Below are 16,391 nucleotides of genomic sequence, written 5' to 3'. Positions count from 1 at the left end.
ATGATGGAGATGGCTCTCCACACTTGTTGTTCAATGTATGTCTAATTTAAAGGACCCTCCTAGTAGTGCTATTTAGGCTTAAATATAGATATAAATTATTATATAATGGTTTCTCAGTGTAATGACGATGTGTGGTCTGTTTATCCAATTGTTAATTTAGATAACCAGTACCTCTGTTTTGGAAACTTTCCTGTACCTTTTGTGGTGTCTCTTGTAGGTGTCCAGTTTTGGATATGTCAATAGATGGTAATCATATATGCCATAAGGGAGCACTTTTTCATATACACAGTTACTGTAGTGATAGCAGTAGTGTGTCCCAGTGTAGCCTCCCGTTATCCAGAATGGTGAAATCAAACAGTTGTAGGATGCACACAGCAATTTGGACATTGTTTTTTTTATTTTTATGTGTGCATAACAATTATTGTGCATCAGTGTTTTATTATTATTATTTTTTTTATATTTAAAGTATGTAGTTTAAATAAATTAATGTCTTCAAAAGTCCGACTCAGGCCAAAACTATCTTTTTTTTATGTAGATAGCGTAGGGAAGACATGAAACCCTATTTAGGTTTTAATTGTTTCAGTTGGGAAGATTGAAACTCAGTTTTTGCTTCATTGACACCCTGTCACAACCTGTTACACAGTTTGTCACTGGGATAGGAAGGGGGTGGAAATGTACCCAATGGGGACACAGAAAGCAAAAAAAAAAAAAAAAAAGCGTTAACATTAAAACCCAGTGACAAGTTTTGGCTGGAGCTCAACTTCAAATTTATATATATATATATATATATATATATATATATATATATATATATATATATATATATATAATATAGAACCCGGGGTCTAAGATACCTTATTCTGTAGCTGCATGCCATTGACTAAGCACAAGCAAGATGTCTGCTTTCTTTTTATGCTATCCCCCACCACCACACTAAATATTACCCTATTATCCCAGAGAAAATAAATGTTCTATTGAAGGCAATATGCTGTCTGCTTTTTTGCGTTTTGCATAGATTTAGGTTAGCATTGGCAGTAACAGTGGGTGGAAACACTCAAAGTAGGCAGAAAAAGAATTAGGAATTATGGCAGGGAAGACTTGCTGTTGGAGTATCCAGGACATGCAAGAAACTAGGGATTTAGGAAGGATGTGCTTGAATTGGAGATACTCCAGAGAAGGCTAACAAAGTTAATAAGAGGGCTAGAGGACTTCAGTTATAAGGAATGACTACAATTATTAGACATATTCTTCCTGGAGAAGGGACGCTTAAGAGAGGATATGAGCACAATATACAAATCTTTGATTGGTGCCTCTAACATTGGGCAGAAATTATTTAGCCAACGGTCCATAAAAAAGACAGTCAACTACAATGAAGTTGGATGAGAAGTTGTTCAATCTCAAACTTTGTAAGGGGTTCTTTACTGTTAGAGCAGTGGGGATGTGGAACACCCTTCCACAGTTGATGGTGTCAGTGGGGAGTGGGGATAAATTAAAAAAAAATTTGATATGGAAAATAGTAGTCATGCACACACACACCCTCAAGTTGAATTGGATGGACTTGTGTTTTTATTCAGCTGTATTTCCCTTGCCGAGCAGGTTCACATTAGTGGCAAAAACAGGCAAACCAATATCTATATCACCTGTATGCAACAGAAGAGAATGTGGTCCTCTGATTAATCTTATCGTAGGGAACTGTCCTGAATGGTTAGGTGACAATGAAAAGCTAATCTGTCTTTTTTTTTTTCTCAGTCTCCAGCACATAGCTACTCCAGCTATGACTCTGGTAAAAATGAAAGTGTAGGTGGTTGCGGTGAAGATCTGTCTTTGAATCGGGGGGATGACGATGAAGATGACCACGATGACCATGAGGATGTAGAGAAGGCAACTGAAGCAGATGGTGTGGAAGCAGAACGCTTGAAAGCTTTTAATGTAAGGAATCAAAATGGGTGAAATCCGATTCTGAAGTCAATGGGTAGATTTGAAGGAAAATGTTTTAAAATTAAAACTTTTTAATCTAGAAACATATTAGTTATTGGCCATGGTTCCTTTGTGATTATAATGCTGTTTCCATATTTTCATTTAGTACAGTGGTTTGCTTTGGTGACGAACAAGCCAGGAATTATGATGCCAATTGAACCAATGGCACTATGGCACATTTTATTCTTCTGTGTATTCATTTTTTTCACTTTTTGATTTAGTTATGCTTCTTGTTTGCATGTAATATATATATATATATATATTTTTTTCTGTATTTTGGTCAAGAAATTTCAAGCAAAAAAAAAAAGCCTGAAAAAATAAAGGTAGACCCCTAGAGTTGTATAAAAATGACATCTAAACCATCTAAAACAGATTCCCAAAATAAACATTATTTCAGGTACCTGTTTTATATTTTTGTTGTTTTCTGTTAAATAAGGTACAGATTGGTGAATAAAAGTGTGCTGTTATATGCCAGCAAACTCACCCTCCGTTCCAAAATTTTGACTGCAACGTTTTGCTAAAGCAAAGTTTGGTAACGATTGTTGAAGCACTTAGGTGAACAGAAAACACTCAGCATACAGGCAGCTAATGAATAGCAGACGTTTAGATCATATCCTTTGCTGCATGTGAGTTGAGGTATTTGCTTTACAGTGATGTCCCAAATGGGAAGAGCAGCTGCACAGGGAAAGTTTGAATTGTCTTCAGCTTAAAATAACAGTATGCATGGAACCCTAATGCACAGCACATGCTATGAAGCTAAGTGTCGATATTCAAAAAAAATTATAAAAGATTTGCTTTAAGGGCATGTCTTTAATGCCTACAAATAGTTAAATATGTATGCCATTTGCTCTGTAAATAAATTATATTTGTATAAATGCCTATAATCTGTACTCCACATAAACGTAAAGTATAAGCATGTTTTTACCCTGTAGAAAATTGTAGAGCTTTAGAATGGCAATAAAAGTGGGGTGTGGTGAGAATTCCAGTCAGTATAAGGTACAGGATCAGTGTCTCTTTGAGCCCTGCACTTAAAGTGCACCTGTGTCCAGATTATGGACATTAAATTATTTACATATTCTTAACAAACATTAAAGAGGCTTTAAAACACGCTACCTCTTACCTTTCTATGTGATTTTAATATAACGTTATTCATTCTCAAACATTCTCAAAGTTTGCAACAAAAACTCTGAAGTGCGGTTCCAGTCCTTTTCTAACAGCTTAGAAATACGTGTTGTGTGTTTACATTAGAGGGCTGATATCCTGCCAAGATTCTGTTCTCATAGTAAAACACAGTGTCTGTTTTGTAAATTAATTTCTCCACACTGCTTATAGATACAGAGAGGCATTATGGTTTATTTTAAAATCCTTTAACTGCTTGATCAAAATCTGTAAACTCTTTATTGCACAGGTTCACTTGAAATGATCAGGACACTATGTATTGATGTGCATTTTTAAAGCTTTTTATATAACATTAGCCATATTTAAACAGGAGTAGGTGTGACAGGTGAGCATGCCTTTTAAAACCTGGTAATATAACATGAACTAGGATTAAATCCCACTTCCAGCCAAAATATTTTATATCATCTTGTGTAGAATAAGGTAGGGTTAGAACCTCTTTTTGGAAGTTATTGGCATATGTGTTTTCCTATATGGGAGATGTCCCCTCACATTCTTCCGGGACAGGAAGGGATGAAAAATCTCCCCAGCAGGGATCAAGACAAAATGATCTTTAAGGAAGCATTTCAACTTCTGAGGATGTTTTCCTTGCTGTCTATACTTCATTGTCTGAGTAATGCCCCCACTCCCCATTTCTTGTATGGGTGTCAGAGGAACAGGAATATTTTCCCAATGTTGTCACAGACAGAAATAAAAACCCAATAAAAAGTTTAATTAATTTCTACTTTCTGCAAAACTAAAATAAAAAGGCTAGCGTTAGGTGTTAAATAAGTTACCAGTAGCACCTCTTGCCTAACTACTGTCTATGTCATAAAAAGACTGTCCTAACAAGCTTTGGCCTGGCATGGGATGAATCTTTACCTTCTGATAATAAAAAGTAAGGTACTAAAGTGTGCAAGCTTTAATTAGTTGCTGTTTTTAGTTTTATAATTTCTTTTACCCCTTTGCCTTAGGGAATGTGCACAATGTTTTTGTTTCCTGTGTTGCAGTCGTGTTTGTGTTGTGTGCTTTATTCTCTGTGAATGTCTGTGCCTGTGGTTTGATTTAGGAGTATAAACTCAATGCAGAGCACATTACAAAAAGTTTTCAAAGTATGCTTTTTTTTGGGATTCCTTTTTCTTTGCATCATTAATAGTTTATTGTCTGCTGGTGTATCCCATTATTATTTCCACCAGGAAGTGTTCTCGGTTTAGAATGATGTATCTCTGTATATACATTATTGTTTTCATGGAAAGTCTCTACTCCTGTCTCTGTGGAAGGTGTGGTAGTAAGATGAGAGAGACAAGAGCAGCCCCTCCAATCCCTTCTCCTCTGTCTCTCTCTTACCAACAGATGTTTGTCAGGCTGTTTGTAGATGAAAACTTGGACCGAATGGTCCCTATCTCTAAGCAGCCCAAAGAAAAGATCCAGGCAATCATTGACTCATGCAGGCGACAATTTCCTGAGTACCAAGAGCGTGCCAGAAAACGTATACGCACTTACCTCAAGTCCTGCAGGCGGATGAAAAGAAGTGGTTTTGAGATGGTGAGTTTTGACGTAAAATCAAGCCCATCAGAAACCCCATATGTAATTCATGGCACTATTTTGTTTTCATCTTAGTGTCTTTATTTTTATCCCCAGTGCAATCAGATCAAAACATTATTTTATTTTTTTTGTAATCCTCTCATCATTCCTGAATTTTACCCCATTTGACCCTTGAACAGAAACCACCTGTGCCTTATTATTCATCAGGGCTGTCTTGTTTTTCCAAGTTTAAGGTAACTTTTGTTTAGATAATTGTACTGACCAACCTGCAACTAGCTACATTTTGGATTGCTTTTAAATGTGCCAGCAGTAGTTTCATGGGAATTGGCACAGACCTTTATTTTGGTTGCCTTTAATAGCATGTTTCTCCTTTACTCCCTGCTTCGTGTGGTAACAATAAATTAGACTCTGTATAAAACCCAACATAGGATTAAACATGCAGGAAAGTATGTGCAGACTATGAACTGTTTGAACATGGAACGCCACTTTATGGAATTTTAGACAGAAGCCTTACTCCAGGTACCAGTATTTTCATATTCTGGAGCTTTAAGTAAGTGGTTACCTTAGAAGTGTAGTAAGTGAATCTCAGATTTGTATAGAAAGATTTAAAATTAGCCTTTTTATTTCAGCTGGATAATGCAGCTACAAGTCTGCAACTTCAGAATTGCATTAGCAATAGACATTGCGCTGGTGTTGTGTCTTCGCACATCTTTACACTTGGCCATTCACAAAATTCATCACTGGTGTTTGGAGTTGGGCTTTAAAGAGGATGTAAACCCTGATGGGTTTACTTCCTCTTTGATTCCCTGCAAAGGTAAAGCATAATGGACTACTATGCATCGCATAGTAATCCATTATGTGTCACTTACCTGACACAGGAGCCAGCGAAGTCACCGCTGTCCCCTGTAGTCGGGAGCATCCATCTTCTCGGTGGGTCTCCCTGCTCCGCCGCTGTCATTCGGCAAAGCCGCAATGACGTCACTCCTGCGTCACTCCCGCTCAGTGCGCCTGCGCGCCGCTGTCTATGGCGCATGAGCCCTAGACAACGGTGCCTGTCTTTCGGCAAATATCTCCTAAACCGTGTAGGTTTAGGAGATATTTCTTGGACCTACAGGTAAGCCTTAATCTAGGCTTACCTGTAGGTCAAAGTTGGTTGTAAGGGTTTACAACCACTTTAACTTGACAAACAAAAAAAAACCTATTTATGTATGTATTCCTAACTTAAAAAGTACCTTCTATTGCTCTCAGCCTTCTCCAGATCTCCATATTATTTTCTTTTTTTGCTGCTATGATCTGACATCCTGTTAGGGGGTGGCTACATTTGTTCTCCATGGTCCTACTGTATGTAGGAAGATAGCCACCCTCTCTTTCTCGCTCCCAAATGGATTAGGGACTATGGGTTATAAAATATGGGATATGTAGTTTGCACAGAGCAGTGCACATGACCGGAACTAACGTGCACAGCTCATTGCAAACAAACACAAGTTAAAGGAAAAAGGAGAGGCTTGGGAACATACAGAGGACATTACAAGGAGGCAGAAAAACATAGTAAAAAATATTTCATGAAGGAGAAGTATAGGATTTAAAAAAAAATTTATTAAATGTGAGTTTAGAGATAGACTGAAGGATATCATATTGTGAGTGCTATGGACCATAAGGCAAGCTTGGTATAGTATTACTACCTTACTATACACTCAAGGATGTACAGACTCCCTAGTTAGGTAGAATCATTTTTCCTATCTGTAAAGTGCCAGGTTCTCATCTAAACTTCATGCTATCCAGCTATACAGTGAATATATAATATTAAAAAGCACTAGCTATTTAAGGCTGGTTCACATTTTCTTTGGATGCGGCTCACAGCAGGGGTCCGGTGCGTCCCTGTTCTCCATTTCAGGGACAGATTTTGACCTGAATTCAGACCTGAAACAGAACCAGAGATGCACAGGACCCTTGTGTCATCCTCTCTGTGGCTGAAATGGTGCTGTGTGAACTGGCTCCATTGAGAGCCGGTCACAGTCTCCTGTTATGCGAATTTGATGCAGGGAAATCTGCATCCAATTCACATCAGTGTGAACCCAGCCTTAAACATTACGTGACAAGACACTACAATCATTAACTTTATATTTAGTGTTCAGTATCTTTTTTGCTGATATGTCTATTTTTAAGGATACAGTACATCTTGTCCAGGAGGAAATTTTCAGTCTTACTGCCATAGATGTCTACCTATTGTATCAGCATGTCTTAGTTCCAACAATGCATGTCTTACTTCTTCCAAGTAAAGATTGAACATTTCTCACTGGGATCATCCTTAGGACATCCAGAAGGATGTCCTAAGGCTGCATCAATTGTTATGTAGCAACATCATCCCAAGTTCAGTAATGCCTATTGCCATGTCTCCTTTATTGATTGACAGAACAGTCAAGAGCATTGGAGGATTTCCAGTCATATGATTGTCAAAAAGGGAGGATAAGAGCTGTAGTTTTGTAATCCCAGGAAGATGACATCCAGGCACCACTAGTAACCCCCCTTTACCAATATAAACTTTAAAGTATACCTAACACCTAATGCCAAAACATTCCAATAGAATGGGGAATGGTTTACACCCCTGTATTATATTTTTGCCATCTATGTCATATTGGAGACATTTCTTTTTACTTCCTACCCTGTATTGTAGACAGGAAGAAGTGAGAAGAAATTGATTTACCACTTCAGCCCCCTTCCTGACCAGAGCACTTTTCACAATTTAGCACTGCGTCACTTTAACTGACATTTGCGCGGTCATGCGACGCTGTCCCCAAAAAAAAAAGAAATTGCATCCTTTTTTCCCACAGAGTTTTTTATGTGGTTGTATTTGATCACTTTTTTTTTTGTTTGCTCTATAAACAAAAAAAGAAACAATTTTGAAAAAAATAAAAAATAATCATCCCCAAAATAAAATATCCTCAATTATTTTTTCAGAAAAAATTTCTTCATCAGTTTAGGCCGATGTGTATTCTTCTACATATTTTTGGTAATAATAAGCATATATTGATTGGTTTGCACAAAGTTATAGAATCTACAATCTATGTGAAAGAATTATGGCATTCTTATGGCATTTTTATTATTATTATTTTTTTACTAGTAAAGGCAGTGATCTGCGACTTTTAGCGGTACTGCGACTTTGCAACGGACAGATCGGACACTTTTGACACATTTTTGGGACCAATGACATTTATATAGTGATCAGTGCTATAAATATGTATAAATGTCACTGGCAGGGAAGGAGTTAACACTAGGGGGCGATCAAGGGGTTAAGAGTGTGTTCCCTCAGTGTGTTCTAACTGTATGGGGATAGGACTGACTAGGGGAGGAGACATATTGTTGTTCCTACTTAATAGGAACAAAGGACATGTCTCCTCTCCCCTGACAGAACAGGGATTTGTGTGTTGACACACACAAATCCCTGCGCTGACTCTCATGCACGGAATTGCGTGTGGCCTCTGACACCCTCTGGTGGCTCTTAAAGGGAACCGTGTACCCGTACGGGGTTTCGTGTGGGGGGGGGCTTTATGCCCCCCCGTAAAAAAAAAGACGTGAGCCAGCTGGGAACCGATTAAAGTGATGTTCTGGTGACAGCTTGTGTAAGGAGATTTTCAAGTGTTGCCATTGGAGAATTTCCCCTTTACTCTTAAAATCCAACTTAAATTTGGGGATTTTTCCTCACTTCCAATAACTGTAGGAAATAAGAACAAATAGAAAGAATGAGTGTCTCTAGTGGGGGTGCAAGCAGCAGTAAAGACATGACAGGAGTTGTAACTTGGTCAAAAGTTATAGCTTTAAATACAATTTAGGGGCCAGTTCACAACTGAATCACACAAGAATGTGGTCCTCATTTCTGTGCAATTCCTGTGTGGTGCAAATCACGCTGGATCGTACTAAAAGTAGTGCATGTACTACTTTTCAAAAATACACTGCACCAGATCGCATGGTATTGCAGGTTTTTGAAAACGTATAAAATGGTTTTGTTAAAAGAATTGTGCTCTGCAAACAATAGTGCTTACATTCACTTTAAATGATACCAGCAAGTCTGGAGTTATATATTGTTTTAAATCAAGCATGTTCTTCTCTACATTGATCTGTGGTAGGGCTGCACAGAAGTCAACAAGTTAACTAAATGTTTTATACATTATTTCACATTATTGAGCCTGAATAATGATTCACACTGGTCCATTTCCTGAATTCAATTTGAATATGTTTTAATTTCTATTCTTTGTAACGTGGGGTAACGTAGCATGTTGATGAACAATATCAAAATAACATCCTTGTGGTTTTCTGTTGAAGCATTGCAATTCTAGTCAAGCATAAATTGTCAGGTTTAATAGCATGATGAGTAAACATTTTAAATGGAAGACAAAGAGAATCACCAAGCAGAAAATGAATCGTTTGAAGTAAAACAGTTTATAATAAACATGACTGCAGGCTTGTATGAGGCAAAATTGTATGTGGAGCATGTGAGGATAGTTCAGAGGGCTGTGCTGTGTGCATGGGGACATTCCAATTATAATTATATCATTTTTTAATTGTAACCTTTTAGGGATCACATTGCTTTGAGTGCTTTGTTTACTGATACTGTAGCATCCAGTATATCCTCTACAACTGGGATCCTGATGATTACTTAAGAGGGAAGTAGAAGAGACTATGCAAATATCATTTTTGTTAATTTATTCAGACTTTTAGATTAAATCAGAGTCAAATATCTCAGTATTGAAAGATGGTCCTGATGACAATGGCACTCTATGGACTTGCATTTAAAAATTAGCACATATTTACAGTGTAACAGTTATTTGTCTGATATGTTTCTGATTTGTATATAGCTTTGTAGATCGTAAGGGCATATTACAGTAAAACCCCAGGCAAATTGCTAACCTACACATTGAAATACATATACAGTATGTTTAACGTTTTACTTCCCAAAGTATTTGTTATCTTGTAGAGCCACACTTGAGATTTGCACACATTTTGTAGAGACAGATAGGTGATGTGTAGTTCCTGAGTGAGAAATTCCTCTTTCTGGTTAAGCAATGCAGCTTTCTATGTAACCATTCCACTTATAACCTCCTCATTGAACAGTAAATCAGCACCATCAGTTCTTACAGAGAGCTGACCTATGATGCAATAAACTTGCTCAGGATGCTAAACCAAAAAGTATTCATATAGGGAGATCTCTTAAGCCCCATACACACTATTAGATTTTCTGCAGGTTTTTGTCATCAGATTTACCAAAACCATGTAGTGCAAGGGCCTGCCTGCTTGCATACAAATTGAAACTCTAATGCTGCGTACACATGACCGGTCTTTCTGGCAAACTAGGTTAGACGTGTGTGGGCTACTCTGATCGTTTTTCATTTTAAAAATCCGACGGACCTAGAAATAGAACATGTTTTCAAATCTGTCCGAGGGACTCAATTCCTAAAAAGGACAAAATACGATGCAAGGGAAGCTATTGGCTACTGGCTATTGACTTTTGAATGGACTTAGTCCATTCATGTGTGGCCGAGTCCGTTCGTTTGGAAGTCCGTCGGAACTCCGCTGAAAAGTCAGTCGGGAAGACCGTCGGACCTAGTCTGCCAGAAAGTCCGGTCATGTGCATGCGTCATTAAGGTTTTACCTCATACTATATGGTTTAGGTAACTCTGAAGACAAAAGTGTGTATGGGGTCTTTTCCTGATGTAGAATAAATGTACCGCTCAAATAAATCATTCATTGCCGTAAGTCCTCTGGCATTTGTGTCTTCTGGAGATCACCAAGCCCTACCATTGCTATAATTAAGTTTTACACATTTTATTGCAAGCAGAGGAATCTCCATGGCATTGTACACCCCACAATACTCACCCACCAACCTGTAAAAAGAACAAAGGTTAACTATAAAAGGAGGCTTGAATGAACATCCTTTTACTGACAGGAACGCCTGGAGATCCAAACACAGATTGGATACCTTAACGCTGATGAAAAGATTGCCACCAAACACACCTTTGACAGCTGCTGTCAATTCTTCCCAGAAACTGCCGTCCCCTTTCTTGCAGCTTTTTTGCTAGTAAAAGTTGAGAAGAATGACCTGAAATAGAAAAAAGCGAGAGCCAGAAACAACCCACAAGCATTGAAATAATTAGATTTATTTTAGTTAGTTTAACAGTGGGCACAGGACTCCCATTGTTATAAGGGCATTTCATACATTTTGTGGCATCTAACAAATGACCAACAAAGTAATTCTCCAAAATACGAAACAAATGAAGGACTAATGCCGCGTACACACGATCGGAATTACGGTCGGAAAAAGGTCTGATGGTTTTCCCGACTAAATCAAGCTGTCTTGCCTACACACAGTCACACCAAATTCCGACCACCAAGAACGCAGTGACGTACAACATGTACGACGGGACTAGAAAAAGGAAAGTCAATAGCCAGTAGCTTCTGTCTCGTAGTTGAATCTGAGCATGCGTGATTTTATGTGTGTCGGAATTGCATACACACGATCAGAATTTCTGATAGAAAGTTTTTCCGTCTGGAAATTTGAGAACATTCTCTGAAATTCTTGCTGGCGGGAATTCAGCCAGCTAAATTCCGATGGAGCATACACACGGTCATACTATGCTATTATGGCCATGCCAGGTGGCCATCCATCAGATCTAAATAAATCAATGAATATTCAGCCCATCACCTGCTCAACATTAAAATGTTTGAGAACTTTCAACAAAAATGTTTTTACTTTAGAAGACTGTAGAAAAATAAAATCCAAATAGATATGGTCCTTTCATTGAAATGAAAAACCTGCTTCTGGTGAAGAAACATTTAAACCCAGAAGTAAGAATGGCTTACAGTCATGTGTATAGCTTCATAGTAATGTAATAGTAATGTATTTTATTTGATTGGTAATTTTTTCTATTTTGATCATTTGAAGTAAAAATGCAGCAAAAACATTACTAGTATAAAATAGCAGTGAGGTCTGTTTTTCATACTACCTGTGTCCACTATGGAGAGATTGACTCTTAACCTTATGACAATTGTCACTGGAACACAAAGGAAAAATCCTAAATTTTACAGTTGTCACTGGAAAGCGAGCGGACATTTTCCAACTGAGACAAATGTCCTTGTGAAAAATAATATGTGGAATTTCTCCATTGAGAACATTTCCACTTATTAGCTGCCATGTTTTGAAGACAGGAAGCAAAGGAAAGACAGACCATAACAAGGCCCTTGCTGATGTTTCTAACTCTTTCTTACTATATAGAAAATCCAACAAAAAGCTAAGGCCTATGTGTGGCCTTGTGTATTTTTTATAGATCACTAGCTTGAAGTCAGCCTGTCGTTGGCTTCATGGTTTGAATGAGACACTTGTCAACAAAGGATTATTCTTAAGCTACTGAGCAAAAAATATCCGTAGTAGTTTAGATCTTACATGATTTCAGCAGTTCAAATAGCTTTTGAGATATGGAGTAAGGCCTTCATTTAACAACACAGTGCAAATTCTCTGATGTATAAATACTTACAGCCACCAGATTTTCTTTAGGTATTTTTTTATTGGTTTTGTTTCATTAAGCACATACAACATACAGTTAACATTTCTGGTCTGTTACCCCTGGGTATCAAGGGTACAATGCTGAATATTGCAACTGCATTAAATCATAAGGTACAGAGCAACACAGCTTGCCACATATCCATTGAAGTTCTAAAGTTGATCTCAGATAATAAGCTTCTCTATTTGTAATACAAACTTGTAACATACGATAAAACCAATCCACAGTGGTCTTGAATGAGTTCAGTGTTGCATTTATTTCCCAAAATCAAACATCTAAATTGTACCCATAACAAGATTTGTATATTAAGTAGCTTAAAATTACAGTATCATAACATGTACTTGGTTTGGTCATGAACATTATTATATATATATATATATATATATATATATATATATGTGTATATATATATATATATATGTATATATATATATATATATAGTTCTTTTTTTACTAGATTGGAAAAAAAGTTTCTGCTATCAGGTGCCAGACCTGGCATTGATAACCAAGAGCCTAAACTTAAAGATAATTTTTTACCTGTGCAGGATAGTATTGATTTTGTGTCTCTATTCCTCAAAAGTAGGAAGGTGGGGGAATAACCGCTTCAAGGTTGTCTTTTTCTGGGCCAAGAACAGGAATCTAGCCGCAGGAGCTGTGTCTAGAAGTGTCTCCTGGCCTAGCACTCTCAACATACAAAGAAGAGGATCTAGGACAATAGTGGTATCATAGGTATTATACAGCTTTAGGCTCACCTTCACAGCATGTGAAACAGGTCAGACGGAGCACCTTCCCCCGTCCCCCCCCCAATACACATAGAACAGTTTTTGTGGGGGGGTACAATATACTCTATTTAGTATGAATAGTTGTGTGGGTTGAAAAAGAAAACAACTATTTCTAGGGCTCTCTCTTTTGCCAGCTCCCACCCATGATCAATCAGATTCTAGCATATGACATTTTAGTGTCGTAGAAATGACAGATGACATCTGATTGGTTGCTGTTGGTTATTGGCTTTAACATATTATTTCTTCCTTATTAAATAAAAATGTAAGCGGGTAAAAAGTAGATACATCTTACCCTTTACCCCACTCCATTCTACTGATGACTAGGGGATCAGTGGTGTGATATTTAAGAAATAGAAACGTAGGCTTGTCAATGATTGAAAGGGACAATTCAGATGACTCTTGTACTAGTAGGAAATAAAGTAAATATACAAGTGTAAAGAATCTAGGGTACTGGATACCATTATTTTCAAATAACCTCACTTTCACAGCATGTCCTCTCAGGAAAATTATAGCTGAAAGGTTTTAAAATAGGATGAGTGTAGAAAAATGTCCTTATGTAAACCTCTTCTGCCTGAGCTGTTACCATGAATTGCATAGCTTCGAAAGCTGCCTTTCTCACTCTGAGGATTTAATTTTTTATTTTTACATTTATTTCTGAAGTGCTTTTCAATTAGCACTCTGAGCAGCCCTGACTATTGTTCCTAGTGCAACTCTAAAATTAAGGAATCCAATTAAACAGTTTTGTAGGTAATGTCAGCAACTAAAGGTGAATGAGGGCCAGCAGCCCCCGTAAACTGTACATGCCAGCAGCTTTTCAACTAGCTTGAAAGTGCAGAGAAGTACATGGTGAACTTTAATATATCATCCAGGTCCTGTTTTGTATGCACTGGAAAACATTGGCTTTTAGAATAGACTTTGCAGTGTTTATCGTAGCATTCAGCAAAAAATAATAGAAGAACTTTGAATAAAATAAAATATTACTTGCCTGGCTGTCATGGTGATTCTGTGGCATGAATCATTTTTGATTCACTAACCTAGAACAAAAATACAGAACAGTAATTCTGACTACCCTGTGACATCACTGGCTGCATACTTGATCTGGGCCAGTCAAAAAGAGTCTCTGAATTTAGAGACTCACCAACAGTTAGCATTTTCAGATGATAATCAGCAATAGCATCTCAAATTTCTTGTCATAAAAGAAATATGTAAAGTGTCGCTGCTTACCTTGTTTTCCAAAAGCCAGGAAACTGTTAAGCCTGGTTCACACTGTTGCGACACAAAAGTTGCACAACTTTCAGTCTGACGTCCATTCGACTTTAATGAACAGGATCTGATTTTCATCCAACTTTGAGATGAGTGTGACTTGTCCTTTGATCAATCAAATTCATTTGGTTCTGGTATGGATGAAACCTCATGCCAAATTTTTTTTTTTTAAATGCCAAAAAATACAGCATTGGGTCCCCCCTAAAATCCATACTAGTCCATTATCTTATGGGAGCATGCAGCCTGGCAGGTCAGAAAAGGGAGGGGACATGCAAACGCCCCCCCCCCCACAAGGGTTTCTTCCCCACAACCCTGGGCACTGGTTGTGAGGGTCTGCAGGCAGGGAGCTTATTGTAATCTGGAAGCCTCCTTTAAGAAAGGGGGCCCCACATCCTGGCCAACCCCATGTGAATGAGTATAGGCACCGCTACCCATTCACCCAAAAAAAAAACAGTGTAGTGGAAAAAAAAAGTCAGTCCTTTATTAAAAATGTCCCCTGTGGTAGCTCCAATGTCAATCTGAAAAAAAATCTCCGACACTGGCTCCCACCATTTTATCAGCTCTGTTGTCTGACAGTTCTTATATAAATTTGGGGCGTGGCCATCTGGAGATGACACCCGGAGACCCCCACCCCTTTATGATGTCACGGACTCATCATGCCCGGTATGGTGATGTTACAAGGGGCAGGTTCTCTGGGTTACATTACCGCATGGCCACGCCCCATAGTTCTTCAAGAACTGTCAGATACTGGATCTGCCAGAACATGGGAGCATTCATCGGGGGAGGAGCATTTTTTTTTCTATGGGGTTGGCAGCAGCGGCCATTGTGATTGACCTTGGATCTACATCGGCGGACATTAATATGTTTTAATAAAGGACTAGTCAAAAACCGCCTTATGTTTATTGTTATACTACACTTTTTTTGGGGTGAATGGGCAGGGATACTATGTCCCCCATACTCATTCACATGAAGGGCAGGATCTGGGGGCCCCATTTCAGATTCTGATAAGCCCCCTGCCCGCAGAACCCCACAACCACTGCTCAGGGTTGTGGGGAAGAGATCCTTGTCCCTATCAACATGAGGACAAGGCGCTTTGGGGCGGGGGGCACAGCCCCTTCTTCCCCAAAGCACCCCCCCATGTTGAGGGCATGTGGCCTGGTATAGTGCAGGAGGAGGGGGACGCTCACCCACCCCTCCTTTCCTGGCCTGCAGGGCTGCATGCACAGATAAGGGTCTGGTATGGATTGGGGGGGACAACGCGCCATTTTTTATTTTATTTTTTATACATTTTGCATTGCTAACATTGCCGCTGAGCACAAGTTACATGTCACAAGTCAGATCAGTTAAGATGCGATTTCCATTCAATTCTATGGGCTGAAATCAGACAGAAGTCTCACCAAAGTAGTGCAGGAACCTTTTCCAAAGACGGACCGACCCAAGTCAGACCAGTAAAGACAGCTCTCATAGGGAAACATTCATTTCTACAGGTCATGAGACTTGTGCTCTCAAAATCAAAGTGTGAACCAGGCCTTATGGCTGATCTCCTGGCTTCAATATACGTCTTTGAGTTAGTGACCAAGAACAAGTATGACGATAAAGAGCCTTGACTTTACTCTGATCTCAGTTACTACATACTTATTCTGGGTCAGTGACTACAAATGTATTGAAAATGTAGAAAAAAGCTAGATACGGCCAAGCAACTAGCATTTTCAAACAGATGTCATCGAAGACAGAGCCCACTCATTTGTTTCATCATAGATGCTCTTCCACTATCAATCTGGCAATTTGAGATAAATAACCAGACAGGTAAAATAAAAATCATTTGTCTGTTCCAATTTAATATGAAAACTCTTTGAGAATAAAAAGGAATTTATAGCCTTTTTTTAAAGTTTTTGTACATATGTATGAGACCAAAAAGTAAACTTTTCTGTGTATTAGTCAATGTATTGTATATGCACAGGGGGTAACCATAATTGGTAATTAAACACGCTGCTCTGCATCCTGCTGAGCTGCGCTGCGCAGTGATTGTGCTTTCTGTTCCTCTCTGCTCTGATGGTCTAAAAACATCATGCTCAGTATCTCTATATGGCTTATTCTGTAGTAAATTAAACCACAG

The 16,391-nt window shown here is 38.4% G+C and overlaps 1 protein-coding gene across 2 annotated transcripts in view; it reads left to right on the top strand.

Annotated features, from left to right (window-relative positions):
* The window catches only part of NOL4 (nucleolar protein 4), a 389,605-nt gene that overhangs the window by 326,463 nt on the left and 46,751 nt on the right, over window positions 1-16,391 (top strand). The window contains exons 7-8 of one of the 2 annotated variants that reach the window (XM_077492630.1): window positions 1,750-1,929; window positions 4,486-4,677. In XM_077492630.1, coding sequence (XP_077348756.1) covers window positions 1,750-1,929; window positions 4,486-4,677 — 372 coding nt within the window. The remainder of the gene's footprint in view (window positions 1-1,749; window positions 1,930-4,485; window positions 4,678-16,391) is intronic. The other variant, XM_077492631.1, reaches the window with a different exon arrangement.

This window comes from Lithobates pipiens, unplaced genomic scaffold (assembly GCF_037356315.1).
Source record: "Lithobates pipiens isolate NorthernLeopardFrog02 unplaced genomic scaffold, aLitPip1_a1.2 Scaffold_19, whole genome shotgun sequence".
NCBI lineage: Eukaryota > Metazoa > Chordata > Amphibia > Anura > Ranidae > Lithobates > Lithobates pipiens.
Note: the sequence above shows the minus strand (reverse complement) of the source record. Positions and strands in the feature narration are given on the sequence as shown.